Genomic DNA, 19,390 nt, shown 5'->3' on the forward strand with positions numbered 1-19,390 from the left:
CCCCGGTCAACACCCACCAGCCAATGATACGGAGGAACAATTTGAATCGCACTTCTAACTTTTCGGATCCGACTATAAGCTTGTTGCCACCGCCATTGCCTAGAAATGCATGGGCTGATGTTTTGGAGGATTCTCTTTCTCCAAGGATTTTCAGAAAGTCAGGGGATCTTACTTCACTTCTGTACACGACTCCCAAGAACCATGATAGCAAAGATGCTTTGGAGTTTGGCCAGAAATCACAACTAACCATCCAAAAACTTTCTGCGTCGTATCCTTCTATGCCGGCACCAGCGATGGGGCTCCATCCAGGGCGACACCAGTGATGCCGCCACCCGCCTCATCATCATCTTACCAGAGATACCGCTGTCGTGGATCGAATAATGCCTGTAAAATCCATCGCTGGCCCTTCCTTCTGCAGTATTTTTTTTTTCTTATTTGTCAAAGCGTCAGGGGGAGTTGCGTTTCCAGCCGGTCATTTCTCCTGCAGTATTTTTTTTCCTTGCCCAAGCGTCAGGGAGAGATGCGTTTTTAGTCGGCTATTTCTCCTGCAGTATTTTTTTTCTTTCCTGACCCAATCATCAGGGGAGCCCTGTTTTCAGCCGCCCTTTCTTCTGTTGTTTTCTCTGTCAGCAGAATTTACTGGGTGTGATTTACATGTTTTTTTTTTTTCTGCAGCCAACGACAACCGCGGTCAACTAAAAGTCTGTTTTTCATGTAGGTTGTCTCTTTCTTTACAAGACTTAAAATTCAGTCAAGTCTGAATCTCTCTTCTACGTCGAAACATATGTCATACAAAATGTAAAATTCAGCCAAACCTTAATCCAACAAATTCAATCAAAATCTGAATCTCTCTTTCACGCCGAAATATATGATAGACAAAACTCAAAATTCAACCAAGCATGAATCTAACAAATTCGATAATCCAAACGACCAATTTTTCTGCATTACTCAGCATGTTAGGAATTATTAACATACATTCCAAACTTGAGAGGGAGTGTTAAGAATCATAATAGGAAATAATTTATTCCTATAAGAAGTTATGAAGGAGATATTTTTTTTTCCTATTTTATATTTATTTCCTTGGATTATGAATTATTTATTTTCATATTTTATGTTATTTCTTATATCTCCTAATAATTAATATGAATTAATTATTGGAGATATCAGGTGATATATCTTTCCTTTCATATCATTTTTTTTTTATTATTTTTCTTATTATATGATTCTTGTAATGGTTATTTATAACCTTGTTCTTATTAATGAAATAATTAAGTATTTCACTTTATTCCGCATTATTCTGAATTTCAATAGGTATCGTCCGTGTTTCTCACATCAATTAAATGGGAGCTTTTTCAGATAGGAGTCATCGTCGAGCAAGTTAGTGCTCCATAAGGGTGACAACACTATAGATTTAAGCCAGAGTAGGTGACATTGTCGAGTAAGCTAGGGCTTCAACTAAGGCAAGGGAGGCCTTCTCATGCAGTTTCCTATAAGTTTCAAAGCACCAATTTAGACAAGGATGCTTTGGATATAATGGACCTAAATGATAGAGTGACTGTCTTTTATGACGGCTCTGAAGAGTTGAAAGGTAGTTCCTGAACCCTTGATAAATTAGACCTAAGAACTCTTACTATCTTCAAGATGACTCCTAGTAAGTGAGATGTAAAATGCTGTTAGGAATAATTCATCAAGGTGAATTCTTGAGAATGAGGGGCATTTTCCATAAGTTGAGGAGTTGTACTTGCCAAGAAGGGTGAGTTCGTGGTATGAGTTGTCGACAAAGGAGTATGCCAACCCTCGGGCCAATTAGATAAGCTGCCAAGAAGAGGTAACTTTTTGAGATGAATTGTCGAGACAATAGTTTCTTAGGGCAAATATTTGAGAGGTCATTAGGAAAGATATGGTTGTCAGAAGAAATTGTTGAGAAAGATCAACTTCTTGAGAGGATGTTGGCTAATGGCAGACCAAAATAGGTTGTCCAGAGAGGAAACTATTCAGGGTTAGCTTCCGAGACACTAGTTTCTTGGGACATTTCAACAAGAGGATGCTAAGGAAGATATGAATCTTGGGACATTGATTGGATGGGATTTAGAAGATAAGGATTCAACAATAAGGGAGATCACAGTAATTTTGGTGCTGAGGATATTGGGGGAAAGGAAAGGTGGTGACAAGAAGTTCAAGAAGATACTAATTAGATACCTCAGGTTGGAACAAGAGAGTTTGAAGCCAGAGGAACGCCCAAAGTTTGCCTAAGGAGAATCCTAAGGCTAGGTTGCCCTAGGTATAATTCAAATCATTAGATCTTGGGGTGCTGTAAGAGAGATCAATAAATGAATTTTCAACATATGTAATATATTTTATAGAGTACATTGTCTATGTTACCGGCACGTGTAGAATAATGCATAACCATGGTGAGGAATGATTTAGGAAGAGGTCTTGCAACATCCTGTAGGCAATGTTGGATGCAGCTGTGAAGTTAAGTAATAGGTACTTAGGCAATGCGGGTGGTTAAGTTCCAAGTACTCTAGACCTTTGGGATATGTTGTTGTTAAGAAAGTTTTCTCTGGGATAGGATGGTTATCTAGTAACCTCATACTCTATGGGATTGAAAAGGTATCAAGTAACCCATTAACCCATACTACAGCCAAAATTATATATATATATATATATATATATATCAATAAATGAATTTCCAGGATATGTAATATATTTTATAGAGTACATTGTCTATGTTACCGGCACGTGTAGAATAATGCATAACCATGGTGGGGAATGATTTAGGAAGAGGTCTTGCAACATCCTGTAGGCAATGTTGGATGCAGCTGTGAAGTTAAGTAATAGGTACTTAGGCAATGCGGGTGGTTAAGTTCCAAGTACTCTAGACCTTTGGGATATGTTGTTGTTAAGAAAGTTTTCTCTGGGATAGGATGGTTATCTAGTAACCTCATACTCTATGGGATTGAAAAGGTATCAAGTAACCCATTAACCCATACTACAGCCAAAATTATATATATATATATATATATATATAATATATATTGGGGGAAAGAACAACGATGGCTCCCTACGCGTTAAATATTTAAAAAGAAGGTACAAGGATAGGGAGGGGGAGAGAATCCCCTTCTAGAAAACACAAAAAATTTAATTAACTCACCCCTAGGGGTCCCTCTCCCCGTAGTACAACTCACCCAAAAAAGAATCTCCAAAATACAAATATACCCAAAAACCAAAAAAAGTAAAAAAAGAGTGATCCTGTGTACTTGTATATATTGGAAGTATCTTGAAAAGAGAAAAAACAAAGAAAATCATGCAGAAGAGCTGTCCTCAGAATAGTAGATATATCCAAAAAGACCGTGAGCAGGGACTTCAGCACAACCCGTGAATCCAAAAAGAGAGATCATCCTGTAACAAGTGATAAAAACAGCCAAACCAAACAAAATAAAAGGGAACTGCAAGAAAAAAGGCAGTAATGCCCAGCCAAACCGAATAGAGCTTCATTTGATGGCCAAAAAACGTAAAAAACTTAAAACCGAACATAAGGAAGATTTAAAGTATCCCTAATGATGAGTCTTCGAAGAGGGGCAGTGGGGTGTATGCCAAATTATATGTATATGAACATATATATATGATAACAATCTTTATTTTTCCTTGCATGTTGATAGTTAGATGTAATATTAATAACTCAACCATGGAATGTTTTGAGTACTGAAATGCCCATAGACACCAATCAACATTCCCCAGCATAATTTGTTAAGTTTGAAATTACTAAATTGATTGAAAATTTCCAAATAGAAACATCAAAATTAATAGAAATTATACATCCATATGGTAGGGCTTGACAATGAAAACGATTAATATTTTTAAAATATTATTCAACTGTTGAGCGTTTTTTACTGCTGATGGCTTTGCTAGTCGAAGCCGTTTGTTCTATTTTTCCCTTGCTTTTATTTTATGTATTTAACCAGCCACTCAAACTGGAGTGCAAACGGACCTCAAAAGCTTGGCCACTCAAATCGGTATTCTGATTTTTGAGCGTTCATCAAAATGGCGTTCTAATTTTGGGGTATATAATTTTCTGAAGATGAAAAAAATACGTTGAGTTGTTGGCTGCTATCGTGTTCAAAAAGAAAAATAAAATTCCATTATTTTTCTCTGCCGTAAAATTGGTATTTTTTATTTTTTTTTTTCTTTTAATGGTTTGCATAAATAAAGCCTTCAGCTATTGTCCATTGTTTTGCTAAATCTCATTGAAAACCTTATAGAATAAGAAATTTTATTTCATATATTCCATTATTTTAAAGCACGTGCGCTCTTTATTCTCATATATGCAGGGGACAGGTTCTAGCTAACAGTGGAATCGCTTCCATTTTGTTAGTTATATTGGCTACATTGGCTAGTGGACAAGATCGGTGTCTGGACAGTAATGAATCCAAGATTATAACAGGTCTTATTGGTGGTATCCTTGGCCACTATGCCTGTTGCAATGGCGATACATGGTCTTCAGAACTTGGAATACTAAGCATTTCGCAACCCCGGCTAATCACAACTTTCAAGGTGCAATTTCTGTTGATACTGTTCATAGTTTGTAAATTGTCATTTAGTCATTTTTTGAACCATTTGATGTAAGTTTCCATGAATCACTAATGAATGAAAATAATGTGCTTCGGTTGTTAGCAGCTATACTCTTCAAAATTTCTGAATAGACGATGTAGAACTCCATATTGCACTTTTCCTGAAGTTTTCCACGACGAGCTTAAATGCCACCTCATGAAATGATGCCATCAAGTGAAATTTATGATGACATTATGTGCATTTATTGATTTTGTTATCATCAAGTACCTTAATCGCATGAAGAAGTAAAATTTTCTCTGGATCACTTCATCATCATATCAGAATATAATCCCCAACTTCCTATATTACTAGTTATTTTCTCTAACAGTTCAATCATTTTAGTCTTTTCCTATCTTTATCATTCTTAATTCATGCATAAAATAGAATAAAAAAGCTGGCTTTATGTATTGCTGATGTTGATCTAATCTTTGCATTTTTTTCTGACAATATTTTGAGCAAATAGGCTGAATACCTCTTCCTTTGCTTTCATTCCAATAAATAGTAGTTTGTACAATCTATTTAGGTACATGATATTCAGTATAATCTAATTTAAGTAACTTAATAAATATCTATTCATAATCTAAATATTCAGCTAAAAGAAGAGAATCCTTGCAATTATAATATTTCCTTCTTTGCAGTATTGCGAAGAAGGAATCTTTTTATTATGTCTGATTTCTTTTATTCCTGATTGATATCCCCCTTCAAATTGATGCTAGCTGGTCAAGAAGCACCAATTTGTTGACAAAAAACTGATGACACTGTCGAGAAAGAGCTTTAGTAAATATATCATCCGCTTGAAGATCAGAAGTGATATGAAGAAGAGATATAACACCCTCTTCATAAGCTTCTCGAATGGAATGACAATCCACTTCAATATGTTTCGTGCGTTCAAGAAAGACGGGATTAACAACAATCTGGATAACACTAGTATTATCTGCATGTAGAGAAGTAGACTCAAGCTGAGGAAAACCAAGCTCAACCAGCATGCCACAAATCCAAATGATTTCAGAACAAGCAGAGGACATAGCACGATATTCTGATTCAGTAGATGACTTAGACACTCGATCTTGTTTCTTGCTCTTCCAAGAGATTAAAGAGTTGCCGAGAAACATGCACCATCTAGTAATAGATCGACGTGTATCAGAACAACCAGCCCAATCGACATCACTATAGGCTGTTAAGGTAATAGGAGACTTTACAGAAAAGAACAAACCACGATGAGAAGTACCTTTAAAATATCGAATAATACGTCGAACTGCAGCTAAATGAAGATGTGTAGGGGCTTGCATAAATTGACTAACTTGTTGCACAACAAATGAAATATCAGGACGCGTAATAGTCAGATAATTGAGACTGTCAACCAGTTGTCTATATAGAGATGATTCAAATAGAAAATCACCATCATTCTATTGATATTTGACATTTACCTCCAAAGGGGTATCAGTAGGGCGACCATCTTGAAGACCAGCCAAAGCAATGAGTCCCTTCGTATAGTTGTGCTGATGAAGAAAAATACCAACGGCAGAAGAGTGAACCTCGAGTCCTAAGAAATAAGTTAATGACCCTAAATCTTTCATATGAAAAGAACCCTGAAGATGTTTCTGTAGCTGAGACATCAATTGATTATCAGATCCTGTGATGATAATATCATCAACATATACTAATAACAAAATAATTACCTTGTCAATCTTGCAAAGAAATAATGATGAATCATACTGACTTTGGATAAAAGAGAAGCTAAGAAGGGTATTGTGAAACTTTTCAAACCAGACCCGTGGTGCCTATTTCAAATCGTATAGGGACCGTTTGAGCTTACAAACATCATGTGAAGGTATAGAAAATAAGCCTGGAGGAGGAGTCATATAGACGTCTTCTTTGAGATCCCCATGTAAGAATGCATTCTTAACATCCACCTGCTTTAAGTACCAGCCTTTAGATGTAGCAATAGATAATATCAGTCGGACAGTTGTCATCTTAGCCACAGGTGCAAATGTTTCGTCATAATCACTCCCGTATTTCTGTCGATTGCCAAGAACTACCAATCTTGCTTTATATCTGTCAAGAGAGCCATCAGATCGGAGTTTAAGAGAATAAACCCATTTACAACCAATGAGTTTAACACCTGTAGGACATGAAACAATATCCCATGTGTGATTGTCTTGAAGTGTCTGAAGTTCCTCTTTCATGGCTTTGACCCAGCAAGTTTATTTAGCAGCTTAAAAATAAGAGGTAAGAACAATAGTATTAGTTAAAATTGCAGAATACCCATATCTATCTGGAGGACGGAAACGTCGGGTTGATCGTCGAATACTTAGTGGAGCAATTTTTGGATCAGGGTCGGGGAGGGTTGAAGGTGAAGGGGCAGGCGTCGTGTGCAGACAATGTCTGACTTGAACCGTTTATCAGCAGAAGAATTATCAAATTGTGGAAGTATAACTGTATCTGATATGGACATATGATGTTGAAAGTAATTTTCATGTTCAAAGAAAATCACATTTCGAGAAATATGTCATCGACTATTAATCGAATCATAACAACAAAACCTTTTTGATTAGAACTGTACCCCATAAAGACACATCAGACTGACTGAGCTGTCAATTTATGACGTTCATGAGCAGGTAGATGAACAAAACAAACGCATCTGAAAGTATGTAGCGTATGATAATTAGGGTGTTTATCAAAAACTCAATAGTAGGGAGACTCAAACTTCAATTGCTGAGATGGTAAGCGATTAATGAGATAAACTGCAGTAGACAAAGCTGCAGTAGACAAAGTAGCTAGAACAGAAGATTCTATCAGTAATGTGCGCACGGTATCCAATAGATGTCGATTTTTTCGTTCAACAACTTCGCACGGTATTTTCTAGATGTCGATTTTTTCGTTCAACAACTTCATTTTGCTGCGGTGTATAGGGACATGAACGTTGTGAAACAATCCCTTTGTTCTGAAGAGATGCTTGGAACTCATGAGACATGTATTCACTGCCATTGTCAGAACGTAAAGTTTTAATGCGAGCGGAGAACTGAGTTTCAACATATGCTAAAAATGTTTGGAATACAGTAAATACTTCTGTTTTGGCACGTAAAAAATAGATGCAAGTAAATCTACTGTAATCATCAATAAATGTCACAAAATATCTATATTGAGCTTGTGAATTAACTGATGTAATTCCCCAAACATCACTATGAATAATGTCAAAACATTTATTTGCATGACTGCCTGAAATTGGAAAAGGTAATGTCATGCTTTTTCCAAGTTTACAAACAGAACAATCAACTACTAAATTCTTATCTGTAGAACAAAAAACACCACTTTTATGTAAATGCTTCAACACCATATCATTTAGATGACCTATTCTTTTATGCCAGATTTCTGTCTTATTCTCAATAACTGAATATGTTAATGAAATATTCTGAGGAACAGTAAATTATAATGGAAATAGTCTGCCCACTTTAGGCCCTTTCGCTATCACCTTCCCCGACACTTAATTCTGCACAATACAACCATCACGAGAAAAATGTACTTCACAGTTATTATAGTTATTATACAAGTTATTATACACAATTTGACCAACAGAGAGTAAGTAGATAATTTAGGAGAAACCAAAACATGTTTGAATGATGAGTTAATATCACAAACTGTCGTAATTGGAATATTATTTTCATTAACAACCTGAATATGTTGAGTACCAGTGTATGGTCATTGGTTATGCAATAGCTCAACAGTGCTAGTCATGTGATTTGTGGCGTGTGAATCAACAAACCAAGGAGAAGTAACCGAAGAAATAGTTTTACCTTTCCCACCTTTCCCTTGAGCAGAAAATGCAGAGAGAATCATCTGTTGGACCATATAGGGTGTGACAGTTGATTGATTATTTGATTGATTATTGTCAGCAACAGAACAGTAGAGGTCGAGGCAGGATTGTCGGATACCGTGGCATGAAGTGCTTGTGGTTTACGATTTTGGCATCGTGTTGGGCACTCCGTAAGAGTATGTCCCTTTTGCTTGCAATAATTACATACTTTATTTTCACAATTCCGTGTAATATGACCAAATTTTTTGCAGTTGTAGCATTGTACTGGCCCATTCCCTTTGGTCTTAGCAGCATATGCCACATTAATTATTTCTGATGATCCACCTATTGTACTGATAGTAGCTCGTGTCGCCTCGTGTCGCCAATCGTTGTTCTTTGTGCAGTAATTGCCCAAAACAAACATCTAAACATGGAACATGAATCTCTGTTCAGCAACCCAGCTCAAGCAGTTTCAAATTCAAGTCTGAGTTTCATAAAAACTTATCACGGCGACTTTCTTCATGAATATCTTGAAGACTAGTTAAGTTTTCCTTGGACACATTAGCATAAATAATGTCAGCATATTCACTCTACAAATTTAAAAAACCAGAATAATATTATTCGATTGAAAGATTACCCTAACTATAATTACTCTTGTCAAGTTCCAATTGGAAGCGTTTCGCAGAATTATCTTTGATTACAAACGCGCTTCAGGTATTTCCACATTTCTTTAGCTGTCCCAAATGATCGCAAATTGTTCACCATATGAGCCTCAATAGATCCCAAAATTTAGGAAACAATTCATGCATCATTTGCTTCCCATTGACCAAGATCTTTTGTCTCAGTAGGAGCTGGGGTAGATCCATCAATATGACCCCAAAACTCCTTCCCTTTTAAGAACATTATGAGCTGAAATTCCCATGCGGCATAATTCTTTCCCGTAAATTTAATAACTAAGATTTCAGAAGACATTTTAAAATAAATAAAATTCAAATCCAAAGGCTAGGGTCGTGACGATCGATCGAACGGAGTGGATGCAGATTGGAGTACGACAGGAACGATATGACGAGCAAGCGAAGATGTGACGAGCAAGCGAATGACAGATCGAATGATAGGCTGAAAACTCAGCGAGCGGAGATGTGATGAGCAAGAGAACGGCAGGAGAGCACGACAGGGAGAACGAGCAGGCGAGGCACGATAGATCGAAGGCACGACAGGGAGAACGAGCAAGCAAGGAACGACAGATTGAACGAGCAAGCGAACGAGTAGGAGAGCATGACAGGATATGACGAGCGAGCCGAAGACGTCCGAAGATCGCGGCAGGCTATCGCGGCAGGCGGATCAAAGGAGATCGCGGCAGATCGAACGGATTTTGCGACAGATCGGAGCGAAGGAGATCCACGCTCACCGCAAACTCAGCACCAAAGCTCCGATCGAAGGGAGTGGCTTGAAGACGGACGAAGACGCCGCATAACTCAAACAAAGCGGACGAAGACGCAGAACTCAAATACAAGAACGACTTCTCCGGTGAGGAAGCAGTCGAAGATGCCGGCCAAAGATAACAAAAGCTAAAATTTCAAGAATTCAGGCTCTGATACCATGACAATATTTTGAGCAAATAGGTTGAATACCTCTTCCTTTGCTTTCATTCCAATAAATAGTAGTTTGTACAATCTATTTTAGGTACATAATATTCAGTATAATCTAATTTAAGTAACTTAATAAATATATATTCATAATCTAAATATTCAGCTAAAAGAAGAGAATCCGTGCAATTATAATATTTCCCTCTTTGCAGTATTGCGAAGAAGGAAACTCTTTATTATGTCTGATTTCTTTTATTCCTGATTGATATTTTCAACTTTGATTTGAGCTCATTTAGATCATGAAGAAAAATTAGAGAATTGGTTAGTTTATTCCATCATTTGTGCAAATTTTATAGAATCCTATTAAAGCTTCTAATAGGAAATATATAATACTAGAGATTAAAAAATAGCTATAGAATTAATTATAATTAATAATGCAACTGACATGTATTGGTGTGGCAGTAATATATATCAAATGCATCAATGATATGGTGATGAAAATGAGAGAGAGAAAGAGAGAGATAAGAGGGCTACGGGCCTACAAGGAGAGAGTTAGCTGGCTGGGAGATTCCTACTAAGGTGTTGGAGGAAGCAAACAACTATGTGCAGGAGCTAGATAAGTAGGCTGTAGGGAGGATTCCACGGTAGATATTATGCATATTTTTCACAATTCCCTTCAAGTGTATGAATGGATGTTATCCATTCAAAGTTTGTTTGCTAATTTTTGAAATATTGCCCCTGATAATTTTTTGGTGAGACTTATCATGTGTAGCTCTTTTTGTTTAATGAATAGAGTACAAATCAGATTAACACCGTGTTTTTTTTATTTTTTATTTTTTATTTTTTTTGCAAAATGTCCATCAGCTGAAAAAAGTTAGGTGCAATGTTGATGATTGATTTGTTATCATAATAAAGTTTATATTATCTTTTCTTTCAACCGTTAAATATTCCATGATAAATTTTAGCCATACAAATTCATAAATTCCCATTACCATAGTTTTAAATTTGGCTTCTATGTTAGATCTTGCTGCTACATTTTATATATTTCTTCTCAAAGTTATATAAGATTTTCTATTTACAATATGCAATATCTTGGAGTTGATCTTCTATCAACCTAAGACTTGCATGATTGGCATCCACACAAGCTTCAAGTGCCTGATCCTCATTTTCTTAAATAAAATTGCTTTATTTGGTTTTTTTTTTCTTGGATATTGGAAAATTAGATTCATCTCCTTAAGGTGCAAACCTTCAGAATTTTGCATTAATTGACTTGCCAAACTCTTAGCGTAGATATCGTTAGGTTATATATAAGTGGATAATTTTTCCCACTAGTCTATGATGTTAAGTTTTTTATTTTTAACCACGTGTCTGCTAGCAAGTTTTCAAGTTTATGCTTAAATTTTAAGTGGCTTTTGAAATTCCTACATCCTAACTTATTCATCTTTTTCAACGGATTTGTTATATATTTCTGTTATAATGTGATGATATCATGATTTTATGTTGAGATTGTTCAACTTCAATGGAAAATACATTAGCTGCATAATTCTTTGTTTGTAAAATTATAGAGTAAGCTTTTCTTTATTTTCCATTCCTTTCAAGTTACTACTTGTCATGATAATATCATTGTTGAGAAAAATTCCAACTAGTTCTTGATAAATAAACAAGAAATAAAAATTCACACTTTGAGCCTCTCTTTCAGATGAACTTCGGCTCAAAATTCTTTCATCGGACGCAACCCTTCATTTTTTTTTTGTTATGAACACAACATTGCAATGTGCGTCAGCATGCCAACATAAATTACTTGCATAGATGAAGAATTTCCAGGTGGCTGCAGGTTAAAAGAGGTGTGGTAGGGGAGAATATAACAAATCCCTTTCTATTTTGTTATGACGTGTACACATTCCTCCATTGATGAAGTGATTATTTTGGTATCACTATATAGAATGACATAGTGGTGGGTATGCAAAAAATGATGCTAGAGTTAACACAAACCACAATAGAAAATACAACAACACGACACCCGAAAATCTGAAATAACAATAAACACGGCATAAATAGTCATGCAATTATCAATTGTCGTATGAGACGGGTGAATTTCTGCATACCTGGCCTAGTTTCCTTTTGCTTCAAGAGTAGTAAATGAGCCATTTCTTATCTAATTTCAACAATTAAGGCTTATAAGTTGATATCCCATGGGTGTACAGGCTATTTAACTCATGTGATAAATTTCGAGAAATCCAGCGTTAACTTAGATAGTGTCCCAGTGGTTCAAGAATTTGCAGATGTATTTCATGAAGTTTTGTCTGACTTACCACCAGATCATGAGATCGAATTTACCATGGACTTACTTCTGGGAACCACTCCAATTTCTAAAGCACCATATGGCCACCGTAGAACTCCAAGAGCTCAAAACCCAGTTGTAAAGAATTGCTTGATAAAGGATTCGTCCGACACAGTGTTTCATCTTGGGAAGCACATGTTTTGTTTGTGAAGAAGAAGGATGGAAGCATGTGGTTGTGCATCGACAGTGTTTCATCTTGGGAAGCACCTGTTCTGTTTGTGAAGAAGAAGGATGGAAGCATGCGGTTGTGCATCGACTACAGAGAGTTGAATAAGGTGACCGTGAAGAACAATTACCCACTTCCTCGTATAAATGATTCGTTAGATCAACTACAAGATTCTTCTTTGTTTTCCAAGATCGGCCTCCGATCGGACTAGCATTAGTTGAAGATCAAGGAAGAAGATGTTTCAAAGACTGCTTTCTTATCTCAATACGGGCATTATGAATTTTTAGTGATGTCATTTGGTTTGACTAGTGTCCCTGCTGCCTTTATGGTTTCATGAACATAATTTTTAAGCCTTACTTGGATCGATTCGTTATTGTCTTCATCGATGAATTTTGGTTTACTCCAAGAATGAAGAGGAGCGTGCCCAACATCTTAGAGTAGCACTGAATACTCTTCAAGAGAATAAACCTTATGTCAAATTCTTTAAGTGTGAATTTTAGTTTCGAGAAGTGGCATTTTTGGGACACATTATTAGTGGATTTGGAATTTCTATGGATCCTGCTAAGATTAAGGCAACAATGTATTGACTGAGGCCAAGCACTGTCACCGAAATTCATAATTTCCTTAGATTAACTGGATACTATCAGAGATTTGTTGAAGTTTCTCTTGCATTGCTGCACCTTATTCATGTTGACTCAGAAGGTTTTTAAGTTTGAATGGTCTGATGTTGTAGAGTTTCCCAAAACTCAAAGAGTTACTTGATAACATCCCCAATTCTCACCATTCCCTTTGGCATAGATGGATTTCATATATATTGTGATGCTTCACATTAAGGATTGGGATGTGTTCTAATGTAGCATAGCAATGTTGCAGCTTGTCCTCAAGGCAAGTCAAGGTGCATGAAAGGAATTATCCTACCCACGATTTGGAACTAGCTGCAATTATTTTTGCACTAAAAACTTGGAAGCACTACATTTATGGTTTTCGTTGTGAAGTCTTTACCGATCATAAAAGCTTGAAGTATATTTTCATCTGAAAGGAGTTGAATTTGAGACAAAGACGATTGCTCGGGTTGATGAAGGATTATGATTTGGAGATTTCGTATCACCCTGGTAAGGTGTACATATTTGTAGATGCTTTAGGCAGAAGTCTTCTATGTATGCAGCTTTGATGGTCGCTCAAGAGCATGAGTTAGCACAGAAGATGGAGCGACTTCAGCTCGAGATATTACCAACATGTGCTACTTATAGGATGTATCAACTGTCAGTTCAACGTTCACTTGTGGACCGTGTTCATGCAGCTTAGATGATGGATGCAGACTTAGTACAACTTAGAGAGCAAATAAAGAACATATCGAAGCCCGAGTTTAGTATCGATCAAGATGACACTTTGAAATTTCAGGATTGACTGTGTGTTCCAGATCAGGATGAATTTCGATCTTGAGGCACATTCTACTCCATATTTTGTTCATCCGAGAAGTAGTAATATGTATCAGGATCTTAAGAAGTTATTTTGGTGGTCGGATATAGAAGCCGCTGAAGCTGAGTTCGCAGCTAAGTGTTTGATCTGTCAAATGGCTAAGGCAAAACATCAGAGACCTGGTGGTCTATCGCAACCCCTTCCCATTCTAGAATGGAAATGGGAGGTGATTTCAATGGACTTTGCAATTGGATTACCAAGATCGAAGCAAGGACGTGATGTTATTTGGGTTGTTGTTGATAGACTAACTAAGTCAACCCACTTTTTACCTATCAAACAATTTAGTGGATAAATTAGTCAAGATTTACATAAACAACATTGTTTGACTTCATGGAATTCCAACCGTCATTATGGAAACAAGTGCAAGAAGCCACGAGCACGAGATTAGACTTCAACATTGCTTTTCACCCTTAGACAGATGAACAGTCGGAGCATACCATTAAGACCTAAGAGCTTGCATTTTGGACTTCAGAGGTAGTTGGGAAGATTATTTTCCATTGGTAGAATTTGCTTATAACAATGGCTTTCAGGTTAGCATCGACGTCACCATACGAAACACTTTGTGGCAGAAAGTGTAGATCCTCATTGTGTTGGTTCGAGGTTGGTGAGAGACGAATATTTGGACCACAACTTGTTGATCAAGCTACCGAGATGGTTCGTCAGATTCAAGATCGACTACGTGCGACCAAGGATCGTTTGAAGGACTTTGACCCAAAGCACCGAGAGATTGAATTCAAAGTTAGAGATCGCGTCTTTCTGAAAGTTTCACCTATGCGCGGAGTTACACGATTTGGCCAGACTAGAAAGCTTCAACCTCATTTTATTGGTCCTTTCGAGGCAATCAAGATAGTCGGTACAGTTTGGCTCTTCCTTCAATACTTACGGGAGTACACATTGTCTTCCATGTCTCTCTACTTCGGCGTTATGTACGTGTTGATTCTCATATTATTTGGTACGAGTCACTGGTGATTCGAGGAAACTTGAATTATGAAGAAATACTATATCGTATCGTCGCCTATCAATTCCTTTTGTTAGAGTGCTTTGGAAGAACCAGTTAGAACGTAAAGCAACTCGGAATATTGAAGAAGAGATGATTGCGAAGTACTCGCAGTTGTTCCATAAGTAATGTATGAAGGGTAGTATGTAAGAACCGAATTTTTCTTACCGCAATTTTTTTCTTTCCTTTTCTACTGCTCGTGATCTTTCCTTCACAGTCGCGACCTTAGATGGCCAAAGAACTCTGTTGCAACCATTGCTTCCACAATTTGGTATGTTGAGTTTTTTTTTTTGTTATTCCCTCTAGTTTTTGATTGATCAACATTTTTTATAATAATTGCAGGACAATGAGCTCGAGATATTCAGGGAAGTCAGGGCAAATGATGTGCCGATGTGGGCTACCGTCATTGCTATTCACATCACGATAAACACATAGTTACGGACGACAATTCTACAGGTGCCCGCGATGGGGACAAGGACCGAACGACTGCAAATTCTTCAGGTGTGCCGATAGTGGAACTATTTCTACGATATTCCAATTAGACACAGCTGCTAAGAGTTCAATAGTACCACAACGGGAGAATGCCGCATGTAGTTCAAGTTCTTCCGTTTCTACGATATCCGATATCGCAGTCGGACAGGTTTGAGTCGGACAGGTTTGCTCAGGGTTCTAGAGTGTCAGATGCAGGTGGCATGGGTCGTGATATGCTGCTACATTATAAAATTAACATCATCATATTTTTACTTATCATTTTAACATGTTATTTTTTCTTTTTTATGAACTCTTATTATACTTTGTAATAGTATGTGCTGGTGCATTTGACTTTTGTATGTGTAACATATTCGTTTGATGTGATTGGATGTGTTTTAGTTATATAAATATAAATCAACTTTTTGGTATTTTCTTGTCTAAACAGTGATCTTTAATTTTGTTGAGAAAAGAACAAATTTTGTTGCTCAGATTATTCATTTAATTAAAAAAAACTTTCCAAATAAGCTGTTTGCAAAACGCACTAACCAAACAGCTAAACTGGGCAGAATAGTCAATTTTTCAGATTCAGTTGTTTTCCATAAGCGCCAACCAAACAGCCAGACTGCTTATCCGGATCAGCTACTCATTAGCAGATTATCAGGATAAACTATTTATCAGCAGAAGCTGGATAAGCTGCAGCTGCCCCAAACAAACCCTAAGTGATTCTTCCTTTTTCATGTTGCATGTCCCATTTTTCTTGTGGTTTATGCTTTTAATATATAACTATTATTTACAGAGTTTGTCAAACTTATTCTTAATTTTTGCATAACATGTTTCATTCAGCCACCTATTGAATCGTCTCCACAGGAGCTAGCTTTTTAGTTTTAATTTCCCAATTTTGGGTATTTTCCTTTGTATTTGTTTTCACCTATTGTATTTTTTATTTGTTTGGTCGGGTAGTTGTTTTATGTTATTATTTCTATTTTGATTTAGGTAGTTTTTTATTTTCAGTCCAATTATAATATTAAATTTTTAGTATTGATAAATTTACATTTCTTTTTATTTGTAATGCAATTCTTTCAAAATACAAAACAAGTTCAAATCGGTATTTCATACCTTGCATTGTCGGGTTACCGCCTTTCAGACCTGGGATGTGACAGTTCAAGCCTGCTAGGAAATAGGAGCAGGAGGCAATGCTGGCTTTGAAGAAGGGTGAATGGGAGAGGGGTAGCAGCTAGTCCCCTATGGTATGCTGGACATTCTTCATCTCGAGAGGCTCGTCGGAGGTCAAGCAGGAGGGTTGTAGCCTGAGCGTGAATGAAGAGAGGAGAAAGGGATAGGGAGAGGGAGGGGTTGTAGCCTGAGCGTGAATGAAGAGAGGAGAAATGGATAGGGAGAGGGAGAGGGAGCTTGCCGGCGTCAATGAATGGAGAGAGTGAGGAGTTGTGGCTTTCTTCTTCGGGCAAGTGAATGAGGGGGAGAAGAGGCCAGGTTGTGCAGGAAGCAAGGTGACTAGAATGGGGGTTTGAAAAGAGGAGTTGAAGGTGGTTTTTGGGTTTTTGTTCGAAGTGGAGAGTGACGAGAGAGATAAAAACTTGTGTTCCTTCCTATGAGCAAAGGGTAGAGATAAGATAGGAGGACCGCAATGCGATTAGGGTTTGCCTGCTTGAACAGTAAAGGATTGGGAGAGTAATTTTAATTAAAATTTATTATTATTTAATGCATTTTTTATCTCCTCCCTTTTGATTAGCTGATTGGGAGGTGAGGTATGTGAATGGAAGTGGATAGGCGGTGGGCTTGGCTTCCCATGGAAGATGTATTTCAAATAATTTTTTTAAATCACACTATTTTCTCAAAATTCATGTCGGTAATTTATGTATGAGACACAAATAATATGGGTGTTGTTTTTAGCTAAACTCGATGTTTTGGATTCATCAATGCGATCTATTTTGTGATCGGAGATTGTTTGAGCAAGTTTTGTTGTTGGTCGGGTTGCTTGCTTGTTTCTTTTGATCACACAAAACCCCTTTTTAGGTAATTTCGATCCTTCAAACGCACTTACGTTATCCTTTTTGCGATTGGACCTCGTTCCAGATGACTTTCAGCTTGATCAATGTATTTCAACATTGATCACATTCATCGTGTGTCACTGTCATCTCAATAGATTGAGTTGATTTATGAAGTATGTATAGAAGTCATCATGGTCTTTACAAAACAATTTTTCTAGCACCCTCTATTACTTTTAATTTTTTTTTTTATTTATAAAGGCTGTGTTCCTAATAAAATGATGGTTTTGTGCCTATCCCGCCTTGGATTCTAAGACTTGGCCTTTCATGTTTGGAAAGTCAACTTCCAATCAAATCGCTGGGATGCAGAGGAGACATTCGGCTTTGGATAATAGTTTTCCAGTCATTTGGCTTCCGGTATTTGACTTTGATTACCCATCATTGGATGCTCATTTTCCACTAATGTGGTTCCAAATGCTTTGCTTTGATCACTCGGCTTTGGGCACTTGGTCTTCGTTTGCTTCCTTCTTTGAGGTGGTTTCTGACTAGTGGTGAGCTCTGGACCTTTGGATTCGCAATAACATGGACTGCCCAATCATTGATGACCGGGATAGTCACTTTATGACTATACCTATGCATATACTCACATATTATCAGTATTTATATATGTATGCCTTTTGATTTGATCTCCAACTAGCTCAATTTGTTCCAGGCTTAACTCAAAGCAAGTTTATCTGAGCCGGGCTTGGCTTGCTCTTGCCTTCATTTGTGTTTTATCCAAGCCATAGTCCAAGCAGATTTTTTGAGCAATCTTCGATCTCCAAGTCTAATTTATAGCCTCTCATCCTCATCCAATAGAATGGATGGTTTCAATCGATGAAACAAAATTTAAGCCTTTTTGCTTGAGATCCCATGTAATTTGCATTTCAGCTGGTAGGCAGGGGTCCAAACGGCGGGTTTACCCTAGATGGACTTCTAGCTGCTACAGTTGCGGGCATCGCCATTGGTATTCCTTTTACTCTTGCTGGAATGATCACGGCTGAATGTTCTGCAGATGCAGCTTGGAGGCAGCTGCTAGCAGTACCAGTTGCTGCATTAGCCGGGCTTTTTGGAAGCCTGATAGATTCATTTATAGGCGCAACACTACAGTTTAGTGGATATTGTAGCGTGCGGAAGAGGGTAAAACTTCCATTTTTTTTTAAGCTCTCAATCTGTTTTCATTTCTGAATTGAAATATTTGCTTTAAATTGTTTAAGGTGGTCGCCAAACCTGGTGCGACTGTGTTGAAGATCTCAGGAATGAACATCCTGGACAACAATTCGGTGAATATAGTCTCTGTGTTTTTGACAACGCTGCTTACTTCCATCGCCTGCATTTACATCTTCTAGGTGCTCAGGCTGGTAATTATTATATGCTAATTAGTTACTTCGATTCATGGGCAATTCTATATCATCTACACTAAATAATAATGGCTGAAATAGAAAATCTATATCATTTGCTTATTATTTACTTGTTATAATATGGTTGAGATAACGTATCCTTTAGGTTCAGCCCAAGTTATGTTTTGATATGAAATGTTTTTTATTGATTTTTGCTGTTACGACAAAGAAAGAAATATAGAATATGAAAAGATTATGATGATATTATCAGAGATGATGATTATTGGCTTTGGGAAATGGACAAAGAACTGGATGTCTGTGAGTTTATTTTTTGTTATTTATTTATTTATTTTTGGATGAATGGTCAATTTGTTGCACGCTTCACGATCTGCAGTAGAGTAAACAATTCAAGACAATATGATTTAGAAGTTGTTCAATGATAGATCCACAAAATCAGGAAGTAAAAATGTGTTCACATGGTTCTTCTTTAAGTAGTTGGGGTGTCAGCTTATGAAATTTTATATCATACATTTGTACTAAATGAAAAAAAAAATCATTTAA

The 19,390-nt window shown here is 37.0% G+C and overlaps 1 protein-coding gene across 1 annotated transcript in view; it reads left to right on the forward strand.

Annotated features, from left to right (window-relative positions):
• LOC110023086 (protein PGR-like) overlaps positions 1–19,161 on the forward strand; it is a 44,861-nt gene extending 25,700 nt beyond the window's left edge. The window contains exons 3-5 of the mRNA XM_020722310.1: positions 4,332–4,554; positions 18,381–18,629; positions 18,707–19,161. Coding sequence (XP_020577969.1) covers positions 4,332–4,554; positions 18,381–18,629; positions 18,707–18,838 — 604 coding nt within the window. The 3' untranslated portion in view covers positions 18,839–19,161. The remainder of the gene's footprint in view (positions 1–4,331; positions 4,555–18,380; positions 18,630–18,706) is intronic.
• Positions 19,162–19,390: the final 229 nt, after the last annotated feature.

The sequence above is a fragment of the Phalaenopsis equestris genome, unplaced genomic scaffold (assembly GCF_001263595.1).
Source record: "Phalaenopsis equestris unplaced genomic scaffold, ASM126359v1 Scaffold000210, whole genome shotgun sequence".
NCBI lineage: Eukaryota > Viridiplantae > Streptophyta > Magnoliopsida > Asparagales > Orchidaceae > Phalaenopsis > Phalaenopsis equestris.